This window comes from Brienomyrus brachyistius, chromosome 2 (assembly GCF_023856365.1).
Source record: "Brienomyrus brachyistius isolate T26 chromosome 2, BBRACH_0.4, whole genome shotgun sequence".
In the NCBI taxonomy this organism is placed as follows: Eukaryota; Metazoa; Chordata; class Actinopteri; order Osteoglossiformes; family Mormyridae; genus Brienomyrus; species Brienomyrus brachyistius.
The window spans coordinates 21,696,195-21,722,113 of NC_064534.1; the positions used below are offsets into that span (position 1 = coordinate 21,696,195).

The following is a 25,919-nucleotide window of genomic DNA, read 5'->3' on the forward strand; positions in this document are numbered from 1 at the left end:
TGTCACCTTATCTGCTGGAAACGTTGTTTAACCTTTAACCCATCAGAAAGCCATTAGCTGTTAGGGGTCAGACTGTGCGTGTCCGTCCCGCTCTCTTCCACTCAACCCACCCGTCAGCATTTCCCTCGGGGGAAAAGTTAAATAAAAACATTCAAATAAATCATCATGCATTTCCTAATTTTTATGACTGGTCACCTTACAGGGATAATATCCGTTGGAAAATAATAACACCGCGACCAATCCTTTGTTCAGAGCACCGGTACGTAAACGGTACTTTTGGCTTCCAGCATTTGACGTCTGAATCCTGCTTCTAAATATAATTTATGATTTCGCGGCTTTTTCTGCATTTATAAAAATGTAGTTTTGAGCAATATTGCGTATTGTTTTTATGAGACAGCTGTCGTTGTCAAAATGCCAGTAACGATTTGAAAACGGTAGACCTACGCGTTCATTATTTCAACGCGATGTAAATTGTGTTCATACTGTATAATATATGTGCTGAACAGTTACACAGAACCAAGTATTAATCTATACGAATATCAATGCACTGTTGTCAAAATCATTCCAAATTTATATTCAGTCAAATCTATTCATAACTAAACAGCAACTGATCAATAAATATAGCAATTTAACTTATACGGCTGACAATTGTTTCATTCATGTTCAAAACTTAACACTGTGCAAAATATTGACATATGCCACCTAATGCGACAGGAATCACATCAGTGTTAATGACGAATAATTGTATAGTATTTGCGTAACACTAGTTTCAGAGCAGCAAAATGTCTGTTTGTTCGACAGATCGGCAGCGCTAAGCTTGCAGTCTGGTGTTTGTGTGAACAGTAAGTCACCGCGCGTACTTATCACCTGGTAAGGTCATCTGGTGCTGAACTGACTCAAAATATTCACTTAAAAGAAATGGATACTCCGTAAATCACATCACACCATCGTTTCCTGAATTTAAAGTGCTTTAAAACAGGGAAGACTTGAGAACACAATGTGATGTATTTACGTGCAATAATTATCAGCATTTTATTAGATAAAATCGTAAGTCATTATCACATTTATGGCGAACGTGCGACATCGTTTACGTGGTAGTGCTGAAAATTGAAAATGGTAAATTTCTCTAACTATCACACACACGTGCGCGCCTGAATGCTTAGGGTGATGTGACATGATGATTATGCCTATCAATCTGTGCAGACGTGCCAGTGCGGATAATATGAGACGTGTTCATCATCATATGTCTGAGTGAAAAAGGGACCAAATGAATGCATCAAATGGGAAAATTTAAAGGAAAGAATTTAATATTCATTTTACAAATTACAGCACAAGCATGGGATCTCTCCTTTATTTACCAAACTTCTAAGAATCACTTTGAATCAGTGCCATGGTGCAGGTATCTATCAGAGCTTCCCAGAATGTTCCATGCTGCAGGTATCAATGAGATCTCTCCAGAACGTTCCATGGTGCAGGTATCTATCAGAGCTTCCCAGAATGTTTCATGCCGCAGGTATCAATGAGATCTCTCCAGAACGTTCCATGGTACAGGTATCTATGAGAGCTCTCCTGGATTTTCCATGCTGCAGGTATCTATGAGAGCTCTCCAGAACGTTCCATGGTTTCAGGTACCTGTTGGAGCTTTCCAGGTCATTCCACAGGCTCCTGGCAGAGCTGCCCAGGCCATTGCATGGGCATGGATGGAGACACCTGCATCGTCCTTCGGTGAGCTGAGCATGCAGATATCTCACCTACCTAAGAAGCTTCTCGGGTTCAAGATTATACAACGTATGGCTTTGTTTCTCCAAGCGAAAACAAAAAAGTGCATCCAACACGAGGTCAAAATCCAGTCCCGCTGTGAGGCGTTTCACACATCGATAAGACCATCCTTCATGCTCTTAGGGAGGCAGCCTCACTGTGTGAGCCACATGCGACGGACGGGCAGAGAGGCCGCACTGCGCCAGTGCTGATGGACCTGTGCCGGCGGTGCCTTGCTGAGGCCTCAGAGGAGCTCCTTAGTCCTGATCTTACTCCTCCACAATTGATTTTGCATTAACCAGACATGCAAAGCAACGCCCCCCACTGGCTGTCTTCGGCGTGCTATGCATGCTCGAGTCATTGCGCACCGATAGGCCGAGAGCCGAAGCCATGCATTATCTGGGCCCGTAGTCATAGTTTGCAGGGCCGCTGGTAGCCGAGTACATGTTGGAAGCAGTGGGGTTCATGTGTTGGTAGCCGTGCCCCCTGATGCTGGGCAGTGGATACGGGGACGGCCGGGTCTTGGCTCCCAGGTAGTGTTCGTAGGTGGCTGGGTACTTGTAGGGGTGGTGGTGCAGCGTGTCGGGCGGCTGGGCGTGGCCGTCGAGCCGCAGCTCATGTGGGGGGCTTGGGCGGCTAGCGCCGAGCGGAACGGCATGCAGCCCCCCCGGCAGGGGCAGCGCAGGGCTCAGCACCCGAGACATGATCTGGTGGGCTGGGTCAGCGTGGATAGGGGTTCCGCTGGGGTCCCGGTCATAGTCCCTCCTGCTGTCTTCTGAGCCGTAAAAAAAAGAAACACCCATTACAATTCAGTAGATCATGTCTGTAATAATAGGTCATTATCAGCTCAGTGTGGAAGGTAAGCTCAGGTCACTATAGGTCACTAGTAGCTCAGCATGAAGCAAACTTCCAACACCATGAATTTCTGGATCTTTCTCGTGCAGAACTGATTCTCCACATCTCCAAGTCTATAGAAAATAGTTATGAAAATTCAAGGGCCACGTTACTGAATCTGGCTGAGAAATATCGGCTAAAATAAAGGCCAGTCACGACATTCCTTTAAGCAGAGTAGTGTTTTTTCATGATGTGAGGCACAGACTACGAGACGGACAAAACGCGGGAAGGCTGAGTAGGCCTTTGGGATGCAGCAGTCACGAGGAAGAGGGGCAGACCTTTGTCTGTGCCGTTCTGTTGCGGCGGAGATGCCATGGGGTTCCTCGTCCTGGCGAAGGCACTCATTATTGGCAAGGAGCCTGGCCTGTGATTTCTGGGCCTGGAGAGAATGAGCCCAAGAGAAGCCATCAAGAGAGACTCGAAGTTTCCAAAGTGGTCGAGCGAACACACATTTGGGTGCATTTTTTTATGCAAATAAAATTGTTTGCTCTGCCCAAGGGACTCTGCACTGCTTGCCACTTTAAACAGGCTGCCGGTTACTTGGCACTTAAAAGATAATGGTGACACATTTCTCTGAAGATTTATTCTAGTTCGTCATTTCACCTCCTTGATTAGAACTCAGTACCATACCACACATCAAGCACTGTGTCATATTTCCCTGTGAGGTACCTGTTAATTAGCTGTATATTATCGTAAGTATTTCAGTGGATGGAGAACTTTAAATTAAAGGCTGACCAAACGACCAAAGTAAGTCCTGAAAATTGCTCTAAGAATCAGATAAACCATTTAAAAAAAACAGCGCTTGCAGCAGACGTCAAACAAACAAGTCACAAAAGAATAATTAACAAAGATTTTAAGCTTGTGAGGGGGGAAAAAAAAGCTATATTCACCAGTCTTCCGGATCGCAGTCTCGAAATCCCTTTGCGAAAGGATTGCTGGCGATTTTTAGCTGCGTGATCTGAAAACAAGAGATCCAAGTGTAATCTAAGCAGTAAAACACAGACTGCTAGAACAAACAAATAAAAGCAACAAATATGCCGTGGAAAAACTCCATTTCGCTTACCCGAATAGTGCGTTTTTGTGCACGGCAGGGCGCAGAAATTACTTAAATACTCTAAACCTATAAGAGCAAACAGACAGAAGACTGCGGAGGCCCGCCAAACTCGTTCACCTTTATGCACTTTAATCATTTATATTATTATCAGTCTAAGTAATGCGTCGGACCAGATGTCTAGCGCTTCCGCGGATACAGTTATGTGCTGGTGAATTTCCGGAATGAGTTGAAAAACAAACTTAAACCCCCTTGGTGAAAGTTGGAGACGGAAGGGTCAAACTGATAGGACACAGAGCAGGAAAGACAGAGACCAACGCAGAAGTAAAACATCTGTGTGTAACCCTAAGTGGCTTATCGATTCTTTATTTCATTTTTCTTAAATTCATTAATTCATCCTTACGAACATACTGATGGAATTAAACATCACACATAATTAGATTTTATTAAATCAAATCCTGCAATAAAGCTTAAAACATTTAAATAAGGCTAAATACTCCTCGTAGTTTGTAGACAAGCATAACATTACAACGATAAATGTCAAATAGCTAAGCAATGTGTCTTTGGGTAGGCCTTTTCATATATCAATATCACGTACGTGTAATTAGGCGTAATAGACAACATACACGGGTTTCAAGATTTTCCTTCATTTAGTTTCTATAGAAACTGATAGATGTATGTAACTGCAACAAAGTTAAATTATTTTTTTATACATTTCTGATATTTATTAGACATATTATTGTTATTTATTATTAATGAATTGCTCCAATCGCGAATAACCAATTGCAGTTTCGGTATAGACCGATCTAATTTCGAACGTGGAGTAACAGAATTAGCTAAAAAAATAATAATAATAAAAATAAAACAATTCATTTTAATGAAATAAATGCACAAAAGTAGACCTTTATCACTTTTCTGTGGTCGTCACATGGCTGTTAAACGTCCACTTCGCAGACGAGTGTGCGCGTGTGTGCCCCTATCACACAAATTGTACTGAACAACTGTTTATATATATAGTCACATAAATGCCGGTATATTTAGTTCCAAATAATGATAAATCGGCATTTCATCCCGTTATTGTTCATATGTGAATACGGTTCACAATAATTCATGGCGCACATTTAAGGAAACGCAAAACATTCCTCACAATACCTACCCTGTGGTTTTGGTAGGCCGTGACGGCTGTGAACCGTGTCTCTTCGAAGACAAACGTTTTGTAATTCTCTTCAGCGTACTTCTCACTGTCTTTCCTCGGATCCACATACACGACATGGAACCTTGGCTGGTATCTGTGCATGGAGTTTAAAATAATCTGCAGCAGAAGAAGATGCTCTGTTCAGATCCTACAGGATATTTTCTCAAATCATTTAAAAAAAGCTTTTTTCCCTACAATTGAACCATTATACGACCCGTGTAAAGACTTTTGAAAGGTTTTTACTTGCTATACAGACGAATCCGTTTTGGCAGTTGAACCAAATGAAGCGTTCAAACAGAACAGAATTGTTCTGAATTGCTTTTATAGCAGATATCAATTAGCATCAGTATATTAGGATATATTGATATAGTAACCTATTATTAGCATTAGCATTGGTTTTAAAATAAGATCTTTGGACTTTCTGTGTAGTAAAGGTAGAAAGTGAACTAATTGTACACTTCCATGTTATAATCATGTGCTTTACAATATATTTTTCAACTCATATATATATTAGACATTTATAATATATATGTATACCCATATAAAGTCTGTAAATTGACCTTGGGTTAAAATCTTAGATATCCTCCCGTTTAAGGAAATTTAATTTAGAACCCGTCCTTAATTAATATGCAGATTTTTATTGGTTAATACTTACATGACCATTATCGTCCAGTAAGTTGTTCGTGAGTTTTAATTTATCAAATGAGACGATCTGTTTCATCCACTGTGCGCCCTTGGCAGGAGAGTCTGGGTGGTAGTGAACTCTCCCGGGAGTGGCCGGGTCAGCCTTGCCGGCCACCAGCCAGGACGAGCTGTGAAAGGCATACCTTTAAAACGGAACACGAGAAACAGATCGTCAAAAAGGTCGCCGATGGACAAGGAAACACAACAGTTCTGCTCACCCCGCTGTCAAACCACGACATGCTTTCAACGCGAAGCCTTACAATGGTGTTTTAAATTTAAGTTAGTGCGGTCACGATTAGACAATCCAGACTCGCAAAATATAAAAATAAAATAAACAAATAAACATAAATTACTAAATATTAGGGCTGATGAAAGCCCGGTTTGTTTATTGTCTAAAGAGGGGCCGTTTCAGACACTTTAAAGTTTGACGCACCGATATCGTTTATCATCCACCGGTAGGAAATCCATTAACAGCATGTACTCTGCCATGGGATCCATTCCGAAGATTTTTACTTGAAACGTAGGAAACATTCTCCTGAAAAAGAAAACAGATGGTGTTTTACTTATTTATTTACTCTGTCGGTCTTTTAAAATAAAAGTAAATTTCCTGTTAGAACTACACAACCAAAAAAAAAAAAAGATTTTTCTATTAAAAATACATACAGCTTTTTAATAATTTGGCTGTTTATATTTAAGTGCATGGTCAAAACATTTGCAAACTGACTTCCTAAAAATAATGTAAGTTAAACACGATAAAACAAGACCTAAATCAATATTTGTTCTATAGTTGTACTTGGATATAAAATGATACCTTCCTCGCTTTAATTATAATACTTTTCAATGTCAGCACCAAAAATAAGTAGCATTTTATATTAAGATGATATTAGGCCTAACAGCTCTTAAATCAAGGACCGACAACCGTATTAGTTCATTCTCAAAAAATGATCAGCAGACCTCCTCTCCACTTTACACTGTAAATGGTGCGTTTGTATTTTAAACACATTCAAACATATTGTACAGTTAAAAAAATCAAACAGTTTTATCGTCTCCCGAATAAAAGTTGTGAAACTGTTAATCTGTTGGCGTCCAGACCAAGCCCTGCGGTCCGATAGTCCGGACGGGATCTCATGCGTTTGGTCTGGCTGATCTGATGCTTAACTGTAACTTTTCTAAAATATTCCAGCACTCTTACAGCCTGACCATCGACTGACACTCAGCATGTCCTTTACATGCAAGCCCTTTATTTAATAACATCGGAAGACACCAAACACAGATTGGCAAATTGCTCACCTCCCTTTATTAACGCTGGCGTAAGATCATTGCGCAGTATCACCTAAGGGCACCTTAAAATAACTGCTCAATTAACATCGCCTTACTATTCTGAAGAGACGCCGAGGTTACGTGAGGCTGAAGTGCCATTTATCCCACTCCATGTTTTCTGTGTCCTTGAAATGATTTGTCTACCGTCTAACGTTTACCTTTTGGCAGCAGTGTTAATAAAAAAACGGGGCGATTAATCAATGTATCCCTTATACCGTTTAATGGCAAATGTAGGCCTTCCGTTTACATAAATAAAGTCGTAATAAGTATTAATACAAGACACTGTTTTTCAAAACATGAAATAAAATCATCGATGACTCAATCGAGATACTTGGGTGGGCTTTCCGGTCTGAAGGCCTCTAAAATTCGGATGAAAAAACTTTTAAAAGCGACCACAAGTAAAATATTTTTAAATGTCCACATTGTAAATCAATGCGATCATTTTAGTCACTAAACAACCGTAAACATGTCTGATGTGTGGATTACTAGGGGATGACTCATTTCGGTTGCCGCTATTGCTCAGGTTTGTCACATTAACACAACATGCACTTATGTTAATACGCGCGTTTTGTCATGAACGAAAAAATACGGTTCTGGTACACAACATAGATTATATATGTTATATCCGATAGAGGTATATAGGCCTGCTATAGCCAATATGTTTTGGGGGATTTTTAGGAATTTAATTGCAAAAATCTTAAAGCAAACCCTTCACTACACAGTCATTAAACATACTATTATTTCGGTATTGAGTTATCGAAAAAAAAGACCTTATAAGCACGCAGTTATTCGAATTTGACTATTATCATTAAGGGTGTTGATTAATTATTTACAGTTTATATAGGCTAATGTTCACGATGATTTTCCAAAATGTAACTTAAAGTTTTAAGGGATTTAAATAATTTGATAACAGAAATAACTGTTCCTATAACCAGAAGATGTTTGCAATTTGACCGAAAGAGTCCGTGAACAGAAAGCACAAGAGAGCGTCACTTGTAGATTTTCCCTTAACAATCGCACGCTTAACCCCACTGGCACATCATGCGTTCTTTTTACGCATTTTCGGTCGTTGTTTTTGCCAGATGATGTAATCTGACGCGAGCCGAGATGGGCCCTGGAAAATGTATGGGGCAATCAGGATCAACATAGTGTATAAACGGTACATGGACACAGTAACGTTTCTATTTAGGCTACACAATCTTAAGATCCGTACGAATTTCTGTTTTTTAAAAAACGTTATCGTTATGACACAGAAGGGGGCTTGCAGTCCTGCAATACACCCGTAAATACTTTCTTAACGATTATTTGTATTGAACCTTTCAATTTTGAACTTTAATTATAAATATATGCACGTAGGCAGTTGATCGGAACGGGATTTAATTTGGCAAATAAGTCAAACACTCGTGCTTATTCTTGCCTAGTTAGGATAGTACACTTTCTGTTTCCAAATGTGATATAAAAAAAGTTTTGTTGCATGGCTAATTCATAGCTATTAAAATCAACATTTAACCTGTGCATTTTAATACCTTGTATACCGTATAGGCATATGGTAACTTTGTGTGTGTGTATGTGTGTATAATTAATTATATATATAATTATGCCATCCCCTGTAATATATATATATATATATATATATATATATATATATATATATATATATATAGTCTTTTATATAGGCCTACTCTCCACGTAATTAACATTAACTGCACCGTAAACATACTGACACTAAATTAATAAGCGGAAATAGGGGGGAAATTTCACTGTATAAACGTATAGAAATAAAACCCAATGCATCACGGATACAAGTGCATTTTAAGTCTGATTCAAGGGTATTTTACGACTGAAATTCGTTTAGACTTAACCAGGCGCCAAAGTGCCTCATGGTGTTTAAGCGATCTCAGGATTCACCGCTAAAACCCATGAAATGAATCCAGTCTCCAATTTCCACATGGGCAAATTAAAAAGCCAATGTTTGTAAAATGTGGTTGGATAATAGCTGCTATTGTTTACGAGTCTTGATAATCTTATTGACTTAACGCATTTGAACATGAACAAACATTTTCCACGCTGCAGTTACATGATTCCTCGTGTGTTTATAAACAACGACACTCACGTTTTGCGTTAATAATCAATACTTTAAATATCGTCATGCTGCACTAAAATTATTGTGGAAATATAAGTTTATAGCTCACTAAGCCGTAAAACTGTCATCGCAATATTTATTTTTTGGAATATACAAATATTACTGGGACATAAAATTTCTTTTACATTAGTTTTATATATACGCATTAATCATATATAAATATGCATATATAAATATAGTATGCACATAAGCCCACGAGTGAACGCGAAAGCTGTATGATCGTACTTATCTGTTGTGCGTTTTAGTTTGACAGCAAAAATTATTTAAACCGACAACAGAGAACGTTTATTCCTCACAGCAGCCTTCAAAGATGCAAAATGTATGGACTCACCGGCCAGCCTTGGTAACGATCATCTCGGTTCCAAGTTGGTTAAATTCATCCCAGAGAGCCTTCATTTCCAGTTGGACGTTAATATTGGCAACTTTCGGGTTTTTCTTCACCAGCGACTTGTTACTAGGCGTTGAAGTTGAGGACGACGAGGAACAGTTTGGCGTGCCAGTATCGTTCGGCTGGGCCTGGGCCGGGTTCGACCCCGTGTAGCTGTAACTGTGTTGGGCCGCCGTGCAGGGCTCGAAGTGGGTTTCATGTTGGCTGTACGGATCCCCAGGGGAGGGGGAGAGGTGATAGCTCCCGGGTGTGTTGAGGTTGCTCAAACTGCTGGTCGTGAAGGCTGCAACATCGCAAAAATGGGACAGCTGCGTCAGCCACGGACTGGATATTGCTGAAATCATTCCAAAAACGGGTTTGCGGTGCGTTAACTTTTTGATAACAAAAAAAAATCAACATAAAAGTAGTCAAGAGAACAAGTCAGATTTTAAAATCAACAAAAATATTAACAAAGCTCCAGAACAAAGTAATTAGTATTTAATACGGGTCAGGTTCGCTGTCTATCAGTTTTCCCATGAATCTTGAAAATTGTATCCAATGTGGTATAAACCTGATCTTACAAACTGTCTATAAAATGGAATACGTAAAAGGAAAGCTTTGTCTTTATCGCGGAAATTTCCAGATAGCACAAAGTTTCAGGTCCTTTAATGTCCTCGCAGAAGAATCCTTCTTTTCTCTTTCTGGTAAAACTAATGCACAGTCTTCAATGAAAAGCACACCGTATTCCCCCTTTATTTGTGGATCGCTTTCTAAGCGGCCTGTTCGCTGCGCTGCCGCCGAATGCTACTCAGCAATCCAGACCTCTCTCTTATCTCCGCATAGGGCCTCCCCTTCACGATAAAACCGGTTCTTATTTCTATTTAGATAAGGAACTACAGGTAATGTGCCTTTCCTCGCCTTGGGCCGAGGCTGATTGACAGAGAAGTGCGCCCCTTTTAATGGGCTATCCGGCACCCATTTACTGTCGGATAAGGGTATCGCCCACGTCGACCCCCCTAACAATAGGAAGGCTGGCTGGCACCGCGGTGTGTACCCCTTTACAAGGTAAACAAACATCTATTGTACGCTAACAAACGAGATAGGCTATGTTGTGGGTTTTGACTGGACGCGAGTCTCTTATTCTGTCAAGTGCAGCTCCATTCGTGAATTCGGTGGGTCCCGTGAGTGTTAATCGGTAATATCTAACTATTTTACGAGCAGTACCTACAGTACGACCCAGCGAGCCCCCCTATCCCCACGCCCATCTATACCCTCGTTTTAATAATTTGTAGATCACTTGAGATTCAATACCTTGGTGTCCACACGCTTTTACAAGACGCGTCGAACCCAATACGTAATTCCCAAAAGCTTTTTAACGTTATTAATATTATTTTACTTTTAAGTGCTACTTGGAGACTTATGCACAGAACTACTAACAACCTGACTGAATAGTCTATTCTATAAGTACTGAGGCATTGCCTTTCCCAATCCAAACTATACAGTGTTCGGCGGCTAGATATCTACCTGAATTTAGCTATCCGGATGGTAGTAAGTTGTGCACATTGTATATGCAGCGGATTAAGTGCACAAGAATTAATTTGCGGGCAAACAGCCGGGGAGTACTGCATTTTAACATCGCGCTACTAGCTGATGCATCTGACTGGCGCTTTGTAAGGTACAGAAGCAGTCGCGTTTTACAGCTGCATGAAAAAAACATGCGACCAAGTTACTCTTTAAAGAAAGTGGAAAACAGACAACAAACAAAGCGATTTCATACCTTCCATTTCCCTTGTGACAGTACTGTAGTGCATTTTTAAGGATCTGCAGCAGTTACGCTGGTCTTGCTTGTCCGGGCCAGTGCCGTGTTTGTCAAATGTTGCGTTTCCTGCTTGTTCTGCCGCTGAAATCAGAGAGGCAATACTGAAAGCATTTGCCTTTGGAGAAAGAGGACTGCTGTCGTCCATATGCGAGAAATCGGGTCGAGAAAAGCGGTCCCCCTGCTTTCTTCGCGTGCTGCTCCCAGACTAAAGAATATTCTACTTTAACCAAGAAAAAAGCGAAGGTGAGTGGCAACTTTTGTACTGTGATACAAACTTCGTTGGTGATGGGCCGCTGGCGATGTACTGCAGCTCACCGTTTTCAAAAGGAACCATTCCCATACATAAGTTTAAAATTAAATGTCAACATTTTATGTGAGGCTTCCTTCCCACTGAAAAAAATATTCTGAAATATAACGCCAGCTTTAAGAAGTCTCTCTCGTATTTTGACAGCGCAAATCCTAAAAAAGTTTTACTTTCTTTAAAGGCGAACTTCCCCCATTCAGTGGCTTGGTGATGTCATATGAGTAAGTTACTCTGCCTTGAGGAGAGGAACTACTGAGGGGGAATGTCAAAAGCGGGAGATCCACGCCTCCCCTGCTCAGCTCGAAAAAGCGTGCACGCTTTCCACTGCATGTTTAATTTGAATAGGACCTTGTCAATCACTGTTCCATATTTGTATTCACTGCGAAACAACATTGCGCGTCACTGCGGATTTCCGGCATTAAAGTTATGCATTTTTCATATTTTTATTTTGCACAATAATACGATGATATCATATATCATATTCATATTATTGCAAACTGACACTCACTCTTCTCTTCAGGTTTTATAATTACTTTTTAGAAGTATTACTCTTTTGCCTGAAAATGGGGATATACATAACGATTTGTTGCAAACATTTATGCGTGGCTTATCTATCTATCTATCTATCTATCTATCTATCTATCTATCTATCTATCTGCTTTCTTATTTATTAAAATTTCAAATGTAAATGTTTACAGATTTCATTCCTCTTTATGTTTCATTAATACATTAATGCAATAACATTTTCGGATCAAATATAATAATGACATTTTTAGCAGGATGAATGCATACGTACTGTAATAATAGTCGTGAAAAGTAGAAATGGACCAAAATCTTATTTTTGGTGTTTTGTTTCATTTTGCCGCACAATTGCACGTGCAATATAAACAATATCGCACAGAATCAACAGCAACAATACTGTTCCTATTTTTGTTTTTAAGTATAGACTGCTAGTATTAACCGGTACTGCTGGTATTTTCGGAATGTCGTGTTTTAGTGAATGAGGCCGGTTTGTGTGGTGCCTAATCGTTAAACTAAAGTTGAGGCCATCATTGCAAAATAAATTAACTGGAAATCTCATGCCAGTGTAACATAATAAGCGTTGCGCTTTTCAAAAGCACTTGACCTTTATCTCGCAGTTACAGCTTCTCGCTGGTTATCAGATTATCAAGGTTCATAATTAATGAATAGTAACAAAAGTTATGTTTTGTTGAGCGGCTGCGATAGCAACTGGATTTAATCTAATTTACACCTGAGCGATTGAATAACAGGCCAAAGCAGCGGGGTATTAATGGGATAACCTAGTTAGCAGCAGCGACGCGATCCTTTGTGCTTAGCGGTGTTTATTTAGTATGTTTGTGCGTCCAACCGTAAATGAACTACTGTTTTGATCTAGTTCTTTGCGTAAAAATGAATTCAGGTGTACTTCAACACAATTTGGGCAAGAAGAACAAACATTTACGTCAGTTAATATTCTAATAATGCTTTTACCCCTGTATTTTAATTCGGCAGGTAGCCTATTGGGTACGGCTTTGAATGGCGCGTGACAATTCAAAGTTTGCTTTGCTGTCCCATCAATATACTGTCATACAACAAACTAGGCTACTCGGAACACATAAAGATATAGTATTTAAAGTTCAGAAAGTTTACAATAAGTCTTGTCTGTGTTTTCCGATCTTTTTTATCTGATGTTTTCAGTGATTCCATCACACTTAATCAATGCCACGTCGGAAGCGTCCTTTGTAAATACTTAGGTGATAACAGACAAAAATCAGAAGCAGATAAAAAGGAGGGTATTCTGGAATGTGCCCCGTATTCGTGCTTGAAGCCATGCAACAGAATGTAAAAGGCTACCGGGGCCGTTCCGATGGGCCACAAGAGACTCCAAAATTTATGCCTGTAGCACAGCTTGAAGAAAAAGGGGTCAAAAAGTATAGCAACAATGTATTTAATTTAAATTGATGCCTTATTTTATGTGTTGATTGTTGGCGTAGATGTATGACGTTACCTGTTAATTTAAATGACAGAATATGGCGTAGCAGTAATGTGTAAAATGCAGTGACCATTTATTATTGGGCTTTTGTTTTTTCTTAGATCAGCGCTTGTCTTAGATCAATTGCGTCCTTATTGGGACGTAATGAGGCAAAGTCCTTATCGGATCCCGCATACGCAAATTTCAACACATCATTCCCCGAGCCAAAGCAACAAAAGCGCGCTTAAGCGATACCGGTGAAGCGTTTCATTGAACAAGTCTACGCCAGACAGATACAGGCTGAAGATACATTTCTTTCCTCTTCCCAAATGTGCACAGAGACGTCCTGGCAGAGCAAAGTGCCCGCTTGTATGAAAGGTACAGGCTTTTCACGTTGGTCCAGGCTTGTTAATGCAGTGAGTTCCAATTTGTTGCCTTTGTGCGCCGGGAATCAGCTGGATTACTCTCACACTCGCTTGGAGTAGCCCATACCTGTACTTTCCTGTTGGTACATGAACATTTCATTGTGGTCACAAATAATTATAAATAACAGCCGCATATTACAACCAAAATTTTGGTAAATTTTAGTAACAAATATTTGTAGGTAAAAACACAATTACTGCCATTGTTGTTTTGTGACATCATCGTCATTATCATCATCAATATTCTTTTTATTTTACAGTGGTAGTTTATCTAAAGTGAATAATAGATTTTTCCTCAAGCAAACTTTTTTTTTAACGGGCTTCTGCGGGACTTGACGCACCCAGGCTGCACGCTTCCTGTTTTCATTCTCCCTGGCACCCGTCTTTATGCACCAGGTGTGCTCAGCCCCTGTCCGCATACCGTATTACTTCTAAACTTAGAAGCCAAGCCTCGGCGGATTGCATACACTATTCAATTATGATTCTGTGCGGAGTTTTGGAGTCGTAATGGTTTTAATTAAATAAAGTAATCGACATTTCCTTGATTTCAACAATTCGGTTCGGTGAGTTTCTATATTTATCACATACCACAAAGTTGTAATTAAATTACTAAACGTTCACTTGTTGAAATTCTTTCCAAACCAGTGTTTTTAATATCGCAACGTAATGCAGTTTAAAATGCGAGCCATTCAATCTTGGTATGATATCTGCTAAATAGGCTACGTAAAAAATTAAATAACATTTGGAAATTAATGTCAGCCGACTTAGACGAATTGGCAAAAATTTCCACGAAGCATATAGTGGTTAATTGAACTTATTTTTTCTTGGTATTAACAAAACGAGGCGAAAAATGCGCTACGATTTTGAGTTCGAGGTTAACGCGCTGCGGCTCTTTTATCCCGCTAATATTCAACTTCTATAATCGCCAGCAGGTTCGATGTGTAAAATGTGACGTAAATTTCGTGTTTAAATTCCTTATCATAATGCTAATGTGAACATCTTGGAAAATGTAACTGATATTGTTACGTTTAAAATAACAAAATCTACTGCTTCGGGGCTCAAGACAGACCCCGAACACGTTATATATCTACACAGATTCGGAAACCGCGGCTGTCGGATTCCTCTTTCTATACGTATATGTAAGACGTCTGTATCAATTTTTTTTTAACTAAGCTAAACAAATAATTAAACGCACGTCAAATTCATCCGAGACACTGCTACTGTGACACGCCAAAGTTATAAATCACACAACATTTGAATCAGCTTAATCTGATAATAATACCCGGCAAATATACGGTAGTCCCATAAATCGTACCATGTAAACTATATGACGTCTTACATCTCAGTATATATTTTGTTATTATTTGCTTGTCAAGTTCGAATGAAATTAATTTAAATTGTGTTTCTATAAAAGGCGACATCAGATTGCATGGTGATCGTATATTTTCAATATCAAAGACACCTAAAACTCTACTTATGAAGACAGAAAACATGTCTCACAACCCCGATAACTGTGTTGTTGTGGTCAGTCTGTTAATGTAGGGCGATGTTTACTAGAAGAAGGTGAAGAACTTCTATCAAAGCACTGAAATCCACATAAATTAACCGTTTATGATTTTCATATATAGGCCTGATATTTCTATTTTCTTATAACTGTGAATTTTGAGCGATATTACTCTCTCAATATTAATGTAGTGTTTTCTTGGGGTTCAGCAGGTGTATTTAAATAATTGAATTATTTTTTGTTTTTCTACACGAGATAAACACATTCTCAAGGACACCTGTCAACGTAAATGTTACCCAGGACTGAAGTGTCGTCAAATTCAACCTCGGCGCGTGGAAGAGAAAACACTGAAAATTGTTTAGCCGGGAGGATGAGAGTCACAGACCGGCGCTTGGTCCTGGTAGAAACAATTCCTAAAAACGTTTAGTTGTTCTCTGTGTACTCATCAAGGATCTTAAAACCTGTTGAATTAAAATGGTTATAGAAACGTAAATAAACTTTAGTTGAACTGAAGATAATTTGGTGTAATAGGCCTATAAGAAAAACTAACACATCTGAACATTTGGAAAAAAAATATGTATTACGAAACGTAAGAGAAATGAGGATGAGGATTTCTGGACAATCCCTTCTTAAGTCACCCACACACGCTGTTGAGATTTCCGGTTAACCACACTCGAGAATATGACGCTTCTCGCGTGAATTAAATAATGTTAAAAGCCAGAGAGAATTACGCACAATCACTGTAATTATTTGAATACCTCATTGTGGGTAGGTTAATAATATGAGCAACCCATACAAAGCACGGAGGCTGTGTTAAGTTGAGAAGTGATGCCAGGTCGGTGCTTCAACGAACTAAAGCATATCTTTTTTTCTACATGCCTCTTAAATTTATATAAGTTTGTTCTTATTTGCGGCGCTATATTATTATGTAGCCAGTTTTTTTGATTATGCATTATGTAATTTGGTTGGTATTTTTGCTCTGCCTAAAGCATGATACAGTCATATGAGTAATTTACGGACATCAATAATAGGACGTAATTTAATTATATTAATTTATTAATTATGCATTTCGCATTTCTTATTTGCAGGTTTTCCCCGAGCCTTTTTTGTGAGTTATATTTGCACGCACCCAAACGGTAAATCTTGGGTTAATTGATAATATCCTACTGCGCAGTAAATGAAGAGAGGTGAACAGTGTTAAATGCGTTAGCGCTTTTAGATCGCGGATACGTGTAGCTACGGTGACCACGGGCGTTTAACCGCCTCACCACGGAGTTCCGAGTTTAGCGCCCGTCTCACCTACGCACCTCTCTCCACCCCACGCGCACAGCAGCTCAGTCTTCCCCGCCTGAGCTTCAGAACAAGTGTCCTTTTATAGGCACACATTTCTTAAGCAATAAATGTTCTTCTGCTGGCCACAGTCCTGTTTTGATTCCATATTCTGTCAGCATGAGTTACGCGTGGCTTGTTCAATAAAATCCATATCGCGAAACGTAATTCATCATTTCAGTTTAAGCCCTGAGCCCAGTTGTTGACATTAAACGAGTCTTCCATTACCTTGCGCTTTCCTGGGCAATAGGTTTCGTACAAAGTCAAATGTAGATAAAACGTCATACATTTATGAATTCGAATACTAAATGAAAACTAAAGTAAATTGAAACCCCACAGCAAGTGTAAAAGCAGTAGTTGTAGGCAAAATTATTTCACAGTGGGATGTTTAATATCAATTCTAATTTTAGAGTATGGCACGTGCATTTTAATGGAACATATACATGCATTTAGCATACTGATGTATTGGACAGAATATGCCTTGATTGCACACTAAGCTCCAAATGATTTTTGTAGCTGCATTGTATTGACAGAAGCTTTGCGCTGGCAACGTGCCGTCGTTTAATGTATATTTCATGTAGTATGTGGTTCGCTGAAATGCGCTTCACGTTTTGTTGGGGAAACATGATAAATGGGGAAAGACCATCCACACGCCAGTAACACGGCTAAGTGTGATGTTTTCTCGGATGTCCAATATGTTTAGACACGTTCTGAACCATTGGCAAACACCGAAGCGCCGGCTGATAAAAATGGATGCAGATAATTGCGATTTTTTTGATGCTCGGCCCCCGTAGTCCGTTTGAAAGTATAATCGGGGCATTATTAAAAACACGTTTAGCAGCACACAGGTACATCATTTGCGCTTCCTTATTGATTATTTATTAAAATATATTGATTAATGTAAGGCTTAATATTTCCCAATGCTTAGAACCATGCTATCACTTTATCCAAAGCAACTGCTCAACATTTGCGTTTGTCCAGATCATGGACTGAAAGAGGCTCCCACTGATATTTACAATTGTACAGAACTCCTGGACAAGAAAGGTCGGATGTTAATTAAGACCGAAGATCAATTAGCAGATAATAAATCACACGGTGTCAAAGGAACCAGCAACAATAATTGTAACTTTCATACGGCGTGACTGAGTCTGCAGGGACTTGGGCCGCGTGCTCCATATATAAAACACTAGCCTATCTAAATATTTGCTTAAATCCTTGAATAAGACAGGGGAAGTTAGCAGTTGACCGCTGACAGTCGAGTCACTGAATAGTTACCCCTGGTGTCCTTTGCCTTGTCCTTTGAAACGAATAAACAGCCGAATGCTATATTTCTAATACGACATATAATGTAGAAATATTTTTCTAAATGATCGGAAGATGGAATGGTATCATTTATCTATGTAGCAGTTTGGCAAGCAATTTTTCGAAAGATTTAATTGCTATTATAAACATCTTTTTTTTTCATTGATTATGGCGAAAATCAGCATTGTTTGTTGATTTTAATTTCTGTTTGTGAATCTTCGGATCTCGAAAATACTCCGAACATGAAGCCAACATTTTAAATTGCCTTCTTTAATTCGAAACATGAGATTTATCCTAAATGTACACAAATGTGTCTGTAATGTACCAATAATCTGGGAGCATTCCGTTGGAACTGACAGAATTATTTCTTGTGAAAACAGCCTATGCACAAAAAGACGGCAAAAAAGTTGACTGAAAGGGCAAGCGAGTTTTATCAAAGTCTTGTTTTAAATGCAAACTTGTTGACGTGATTCATCCAGCAGTGTAATTGCCGCCTGGAGACGGGAAGTTTGGAGTCTTATTTCAGCAATAACAGCCCTTCTCCAGCCATTGGACAATACTGTGGACATTTTGTTACTAACCCATCCCACTGCCACCTACACACCCGATACACACCAACCCACACCCGCCCACACGCAAATATTGTTTTTTAATTTTAAAATGGTCGTATGTGATTGACATAAAAGAGTAACTGTTTCTTACTTCGACCAAGACAGATTATAGGAAAGCGGATTGTTATTTTAGGTATAAAGTTTCTCTTTCGGAGTTTTCACTTTTAAACGCTTTTACTTTAATAAATGTGCGGCTTTCACGTATGCTGAACGGCAAACGTAGGTGCAATGTTTATTTCAGACAGTTGACTGACAATTATTAACTTTAATAACCTTACATTATTTTTTATATTTATATTCGTTAGTCAATAACAAGGACCACAGTAGCATCAAGAACAACGGAAATTGTGGCTAAAAGTGAGAATAGTTTTCGTCCCATCTGAAATTTAATAGAAACCGAAAAATAAAAAATAAATAAAATCCGAGCAATTAAAGCAAATTATATATATATATATATATATATATATATATATATATATATATATATATATATATATATATATATATATATATATATATATATATATATATATACATGTCTTTGTATCTCCTCCAAAACGCGCGTGTTTTACCGGAAACAGCACATTTGGTCTTTTCTTCATATGGGCCTAATAATTGTTTTTGTTAAATCATAATAACATTGGCGCCCTGAAATATAAACACTGTAAATTATGCAATGAATATTACAATATTTATTAAGAGATTCGAATATATTTCTTAATATATACTCTTAACTGGCACTTACTGTACCGCTTATATTTGCCATTTCTTTTTACAATTATGAACTAATGACGGATGAAATAAAGAACGGAACAGCTCCGAATGTTCATGCACGTTTCAGTCGCCGGTATATTCACTAATTTACCTGAAAATTAGTCAATTAAATGTTACTTTTTTGGCGCCCTTCTAATTATTTAGGTATTTTCTACTTTTGATTGTCATTTTATTAATACTTTTTATGTTACACAAGTTCAGTGAATCGACGCTATATGTTGAAGTGAGAAAATATTACTCGTTTAATTCGACTTGGCTTTTCCCACCTATACATGTAGGCCTTCGATGCAATAAAATACCCGATTTTGGAGTGGATATAAATTTAGTTTAATTATTTAAAAGCACGTTCTTACGAATCTTTCGGTTAGAAATGATGATAGGTATGTCAAAACTATAATAACCTATGACTAAAATACAAATGTGAATTTGTAAAACAGATGACAGACAGACAGACGTAGACAGACAGACAGACAGACAGACAGACAGATAGATAGATAGATAGATAGATAGATAGATAGATAGATAGATAGATAGATAGCAAGTAATTGGTGGACTGTAAGATAAAATCCCTGGTTTATTTTTAGTCAAGGACATTGTGAAGTTGTAGAATAACATTGTTATGCGGGCGTTTGAAAAGCTTGGAAAAAAATCATAATTTTTACTAATATAAATCTGTGCTCCCACACGGCTCTAATGGGAAAGTGCAAACCTGACAAATAATAAAGACAAAATAAGACTGAAGTGCCGTCGTGTGTAAAACGCCTATAAGCGCCCGTTTTCTAAGCCATGCCCGTTATCACCCATCCGTTTCTGCTCTCATTTCTGCTCACAGCAATACAGATGTTTTGTGCGTTCCTCGCACACGGCGCAGCGCTTTCGCCTTTTCATACCAGTACCCGACAATACGTCTGTTTAATTCATATTGGGTGGAAACAGGTCGGACCCTCTTCATTAATTATTTTAGTGTGGACTGTGGGCCTAAAAACAAAAACAAATTCGCAAAAATTACCGGACTGGAAAATGTGACAATGTAAAGAGACCATAAAGTGTCGGAGTTTGAAATCTTACAGCAAACACGCTTCCTTTTTGGCTCGAAAAACCTAGTTTTCCTGTTTTACTGTGTTCATTTTTTATTTTTGGTCATTTTCTGAGTAAGGACATGCACATAAAAACACAATAGACTTTTACGCAAGTGGGCGGCCGCATTAGTAAATCCGCTATCCCAAGTGTCCCTAGTATCTACGCGTTTAACTTGCAGAATTGCGCATGCACATGTCGTCCCACCCGCAAAGGAAATCCCAAAATGTCACGAAAACCGCAGCGATGGTGGGCGATAAGGAAGAAGAGGACCACTATCGTCCTGCTTACTTACTTAATAAATATCACATCAGTTCATCATCGTATGAATTCATGTTACATTTTCAGTATTCACATTGCCTGTTTGCATTTAACTCTGTGTTTTTTGGGCAATATGTGCGCATGTTAACCAATGTGAAGTCGGCAGGCATGCATTTCATTCTCTCTCCTTGGTCATGATCCTTTGCTTCTCTCATGCACATCACGCACTTATTTCCTTAATTACAGACCATGCAGTGCTGTCCATGGCTATCCCTATTTCTGATTTACAACACAAAGGGCACATATAGATGAAATATAAGCGCGAACGGCATTTTGAAAGCAGATTGAAACTAACCAATTTTCCTTCTTTCCACAACCGACCAATGGCAAGTCTCACAAACAGACATGCGGACAAAATTTAGATGTATATGAAGGGACATTGATTGCACGCCTACAGCTTTACGCTTTATAATTAAACATACACGGGCCATAAAATAAACAACAACAACTATTATTAATATAAAAACCGTCCACAATGGCCTCCAAAACTCCACGACTTCTGTCTTGCAATATTATGATCGTCGCCGAATGCTTCGACCATGTTTTAATGGCTTAAATGAGAATAAATACTCAATATTTAACCATTTGTATTTGAAATTTCAAAGAATTAATTTAGATTTATGTTTATATTTCGAGTATAGTTGTAGTAAGGGATTAATTATATATTTTTATTAAATCATAGTAGCAAACATGCTTTATTTGTTAATAAGATTTTTTTTATAAAAAACGACGTTGTGGGGGGTATAGCGAGGTAGACAGTATAACACATTTAAAATTTTTCACAGTACAAAATTTCTGTAATTAGGAACAAAATTGTTTGGCTTTTTTGCTGATTTGGGGCAGTTCAGGAAGAACACCAACATTTTTATTAGGATTGATCTCCGTTGGTTTTCAAATAAAAGGAACATCTGAGAGAGAGTGATCCCCCCCCCACACACACACGCACAGCATCCAGGGGCGATAGCATCGCCGTCGCCTTGTGCCAGCCCAGATCTCACAGAAGATGTGTGGGACTGCTATTTGTTTATTTGGCAGGGAAGTCCTTCTCTCCGCACGTCTTTACAGAGCTAACAAATAGCGGGCTGACAGCTGCCAACCGTGGCCTTCGACACATCCCTACAGACGCCTGGATCTTCTGTGCGGCCTGGCCCTCGGCCCCTCGGCCCCTCGGAACAGACCAGCAGATGCGGGTCACCGTCACGCCGCAATAGGGGGTGCCATACGCCAGGGCCCTCTATTCCAGCCGCCAGTGGCCCGGTTTGGAGGTGTGTGTTCTGCAGCTCTTCCTTCCCTCGGTCCCGAGGGCTCGACTTTGAAGGTGTAATGATGTGATTGCTGGTGGTCTGGTCTGTGAGGTGAGGCCGAGGTCCCCCCTCGCTTTAGGGGAGCGGGCCGGTGCTGGTCGGTCTGGCTTGCCACGCAGAATGCGCAAACATGCTGGAATGTTTTGGGTCCTGAGAGCAGATTTATTTTCAAAGTCTTCGCCCCCCACACCTTTGTCTTAAAAACTGGGAAGCTTTTAGCTTTTGAAAAGTATACTTCTGCTATCTCTGCTCAAGCTCCTTGGACATCATCACCTCTTCTCTCCTGGCCTGTGATTGGACAGGGCCTGAATAGCTGGCATTCTTGCTACAAGGAACTAATGATATGGAACCAGGGTCCTGCTGATCGCCCAAATTAATTAAGGCTGCTTTTTCCCACTGTGTGGACCCACACACCTATGCAGCATGCAGGCATGAATTCTCCGTTTTTTGTAAATCTTTTACCGCCTGTTTGAGCCTGAATGGCTTCTACTCTCAGCCCCCCCTATCTCCCCCCCCCCCCAGTCTGAATTTATTTAAATCCCATAAGCTTTCATGTTGTTTCTGGCAAAGGGGTCTGAAGACACTCTGGGAGTGCATGGCCCCAGCAACTACCGCCACCCGCTTAACCAATCAGAACCGGCGGCCCGTGAACTTGGTGAGCGCCAGACCAGTGCGTCACGCAGTCGCTCCTCCGAAGGAGGCTGGCGTAAAGACTGCATGAGCGGCGGCGCGGCCTTGTCAGTTGCAGTAGCGTTTGCCTGAACGTTAAGCGGAGATGCTCTGGCCTGAACGCGCCATGCTCACCTTGCTGGGTCTCCCCGGCCGATTCGTGCTGAATACTTTGCATGGGAAGCAGCCAAGTCTGGGATGTGTAACCCGATAACTCCTCCGCTTCCACGAAATGCCAAACCCCTGTGGTATTTTACGGAAGGGTACATCAGATGACCGCCGGACCGGAAGGCATGTGAGGTTCCCGTAGGCGAGCACAGGAAATGAAGGGCTTGTAGATTCGATGATAACGGCCAGGAGTGCAGGGAGGAGACCCGGCGGAGAGCGGTGGATGGGCGGGCAGCCCAGGCCTCCTGCACTCCAAGGCTGGGTCCCATCAGTACCGGACTATGCCGGGGGCAGGAAAACTGCTGCAACTGTAGCTGTCTGTTTTAGTCAGGGGACGGTCCGCAGAAGGGTGGTGCCCTAGTGATGATCAGGAGGTACCATGGCTGTTGAACAATGTGGGGAATGGACCTCCCTCAGAGGCCGCTCGGGGGCTCGGGGCCAGACGATGACAGACACAGGCCGCGTTTTCTCCTTCAAAACCAGGACGGTCAGTGGTCTCACTCCTGCTTCCAAAGTCACACCCAACAATACCTTTTTCATCAAGCCCCGTGGCTACTCAATGATGGCGGTCAGGGACGTATACAAAGCGTGACTCGCTTCATGCTGCGACTTGGAGCGTGCTATGATTCAGGGCATGCTGTATCTTGGGGAATGCTACGTGTTGTAGCTCATGGCACACTGTGACTCGGGGTGTACTGTGACTCAGTCCACACTGTGACTCAGTGCACGTGCTTGCATACTTTGTCAAAATCACAGTTGTCAGAGGGGCCTGGCTTGGGGGCCATATGCTGATTATTTTAATACATCGACAACCCAAACATACCCCCACCAAAATTCCATATGTTTGTTTTGATTTCTTCTTGGGAAGTGTGGTGACAGAGAGCGATGGAGGACCATGTGTCTGCATGTGTGTGACTCACATTGCTGCCTATGCCCCCCCCCCCCCCCCCCCCCCGTCCCTCAGGCTCTCTCCGTGGGGGGTGCAAGACTACGGCTGGCGGCTAATTACAGGCTCAAAAGTGCAATGTTAGGTGATTGGTGAGCTATGGCATGTCCACTGGGATGCACTGGGGGCTCAGCTGATACTGCTCTGGGCCGGGTGGACGGTTATGGAAAGTGCCGGAACTCGGAACCGCGATGAGACTGGGCTGGGCCGAAACATGGATAGCCAGATCTGTATCTTCCTGTCAGTGCGTGCCCTTCCACCCCCCGTTTATGAAAAGGTTCCTCGTCTTGTACTCGCAGAAACTGCCTCGGAGAGGCGTTGCAGCAGGAGTCTGGGAGGATGGCTCAGCATGATAAGGGGGGGAATGAATAATCCCATGGGAGCCCCCCCCTCCACAGAATGATAACCTTATATAAGACAGCGTGCAGGAATACATATATACATTTAATCTTATTATTATTACTATTATTATTATTATTTTTTTATGAAAAGCATCTGGAAAAGAAAACGTCCCTGTTTTTAGTTCATGAAATGTTTCCTTTGCTGTTTGCGCTCAGTTCTGAGTGGTGAATGTTTTTCTGTGATCTGGTGAGACCCCATCACAACCGAGATCATATAGCCACTGTCTGATTGTCTTAATTAAGTTTTGATAACACTGAACACTGAATGATGAAGCTGTTAATCACGGGGCTAATAAAGAAGGTCGTTAACGGCAGGGTGGTCCTTTCGCTGAGCTCGTCACCCTGAACGGTCTCATTCTCTCCTCAGCGGTTCCCCACAGCCGTAAGTTTCCCGGTCATCTGTGGCCATTGCTGCATTTAAATTGTGGTCCAGGCCACAGCAGGATGGTCTGCCGCACCCATATGCCGCACCCCCACGTCAAGACCAGCCCTTCCTTTGGCCACACCTTCTGACTCCCCTGGATGAGGGAACACAAGGCAAAGGTGGCTGGGGGTCAGGACGGCCCCATATACCCATCACACGCTGCTCACACTCGCCAGAGAGAGGGGCAGGGGGCCAGTGAAGAAGAATGATCAGTCATCGTCATGGCTACTCATGCAGCACGAGGTTCAAATGCTGTTTTTCAAAAAAAATCATTAAATGTATTTCATGCAGACTGGAGATACCTTCCGATCCATGGATCTTGTTTTTGTTTATAATATAATATATAACTATGATATAACTGGAAAAATACAGGCTAAATGTCCGCATGTGTGTGTGAATTTAAACTCACGTGTCCACGCACAAGAACACGTAGGCACGGGTTTAACACGCCTGCCGCATCATGTGTCGATACGCAGTCGCCTGTTTCGTTCTCGATCTCTGACCAGCCTCTCGGACTCTCTGTCTGCTGTGGGTTTTAGCAAAAGCTGTAGCTCCCCTCTGTGGCACTGGAGTGTAAGAGCACCTGGTGTAAAGCGAGGTGGGGGGCGGGGGGGTAGGCTCTCGCAGGGCTTGGCTGTTTACCTCATCCCCAGGAACAGGTCCCGATGTCCAGAAACCCGCTCGTTGACGCGGGGCTTTCCGCTCTGGCAGCCCTTTCAAACTGCTCCTGTGCAAAGTAATACTGTTTCTGAGCTCTGTCCCCTGCCCTCTGCTGCATCCAGTTTAGTCCCTCACTGTCACAGTGATCACTATCTGTCTGCTCTGCTCCCCTCGGCAGTGTCCTGCAGGTGGACCGGGTCCAGCAGATACTAAAGGGGGACCCCCCCTCTCAGGGACACCCACACCCCACTCGTGCACCTATGTGCCCTTGGCTGCTCGCTAAGGTCTCGTCGGTCCCAAACTGTGTTCACCCTGCCCACTGGCGCCACCTCTCTGAAGCCATATCAGGTGTCCCATCAGCACTGGTTCTCCCCTGATACCTTCTCCGAAAAAGGACTCACTCTCTTGGGCGGCCACTCTGCGGCGTGTTTACCTGACAGCTCGCCATGGGGGGGGTGAGGCGCTCACGCTCCCACCGCACACACGGCATTCCTGCATCG

The 25,919-nt window shown here is 41.1% G+C and overlaps 1 protein-coding gene across 4 annotated transcripts; it reads right to left on the reverse strand.

Moving 5' to 3' along the window:
* Positions 1-1,285: 1,285 nt before the first annotated feature.
* On the reverse strand, positions 1,286-11,747 carry tbx1 (T-box transcription factor 1). Of its 4 annotated transcripts, none has more exons than XM_049001196.1 (8): positions 11,190-11,747; positions 9,377-9,716; positions 6,016-6,117; positions 5,554-5,725; positions 4,860-5,015; positions 3,543-3,610; positions 2,931-3,031; positions 1,286-2,530 (listed from the first exon to the last, which is right to left on the reverse strand). In XM_049001196.1, the coding sequence occupies exons 1-8, from the start codon at positions 11,374-11,376 to the stop codon at positions 2,154-2,156; spliced, it is 1,503 nt and encodes a 500-aa protein (XP_048857153.1). In that variant the 5' UTR covers positions 11,377-11,747; the 3' UTR covers positions 1,286-2,153. The 4 variants fall into 4 exon arrangements, with proteins under 4 accessions (XP_048857153.1, XP_048857143.1, XP_048857135.1 ...); XM_049001186.1 differs by having other exon boundaries at positions 1,286-2,533; XM_049001178.1 differs by having other exon boundaries at positions 9,377-9,767.
* Positions 11,748-25,919: the final 14,172 nt, after the last annotated feature.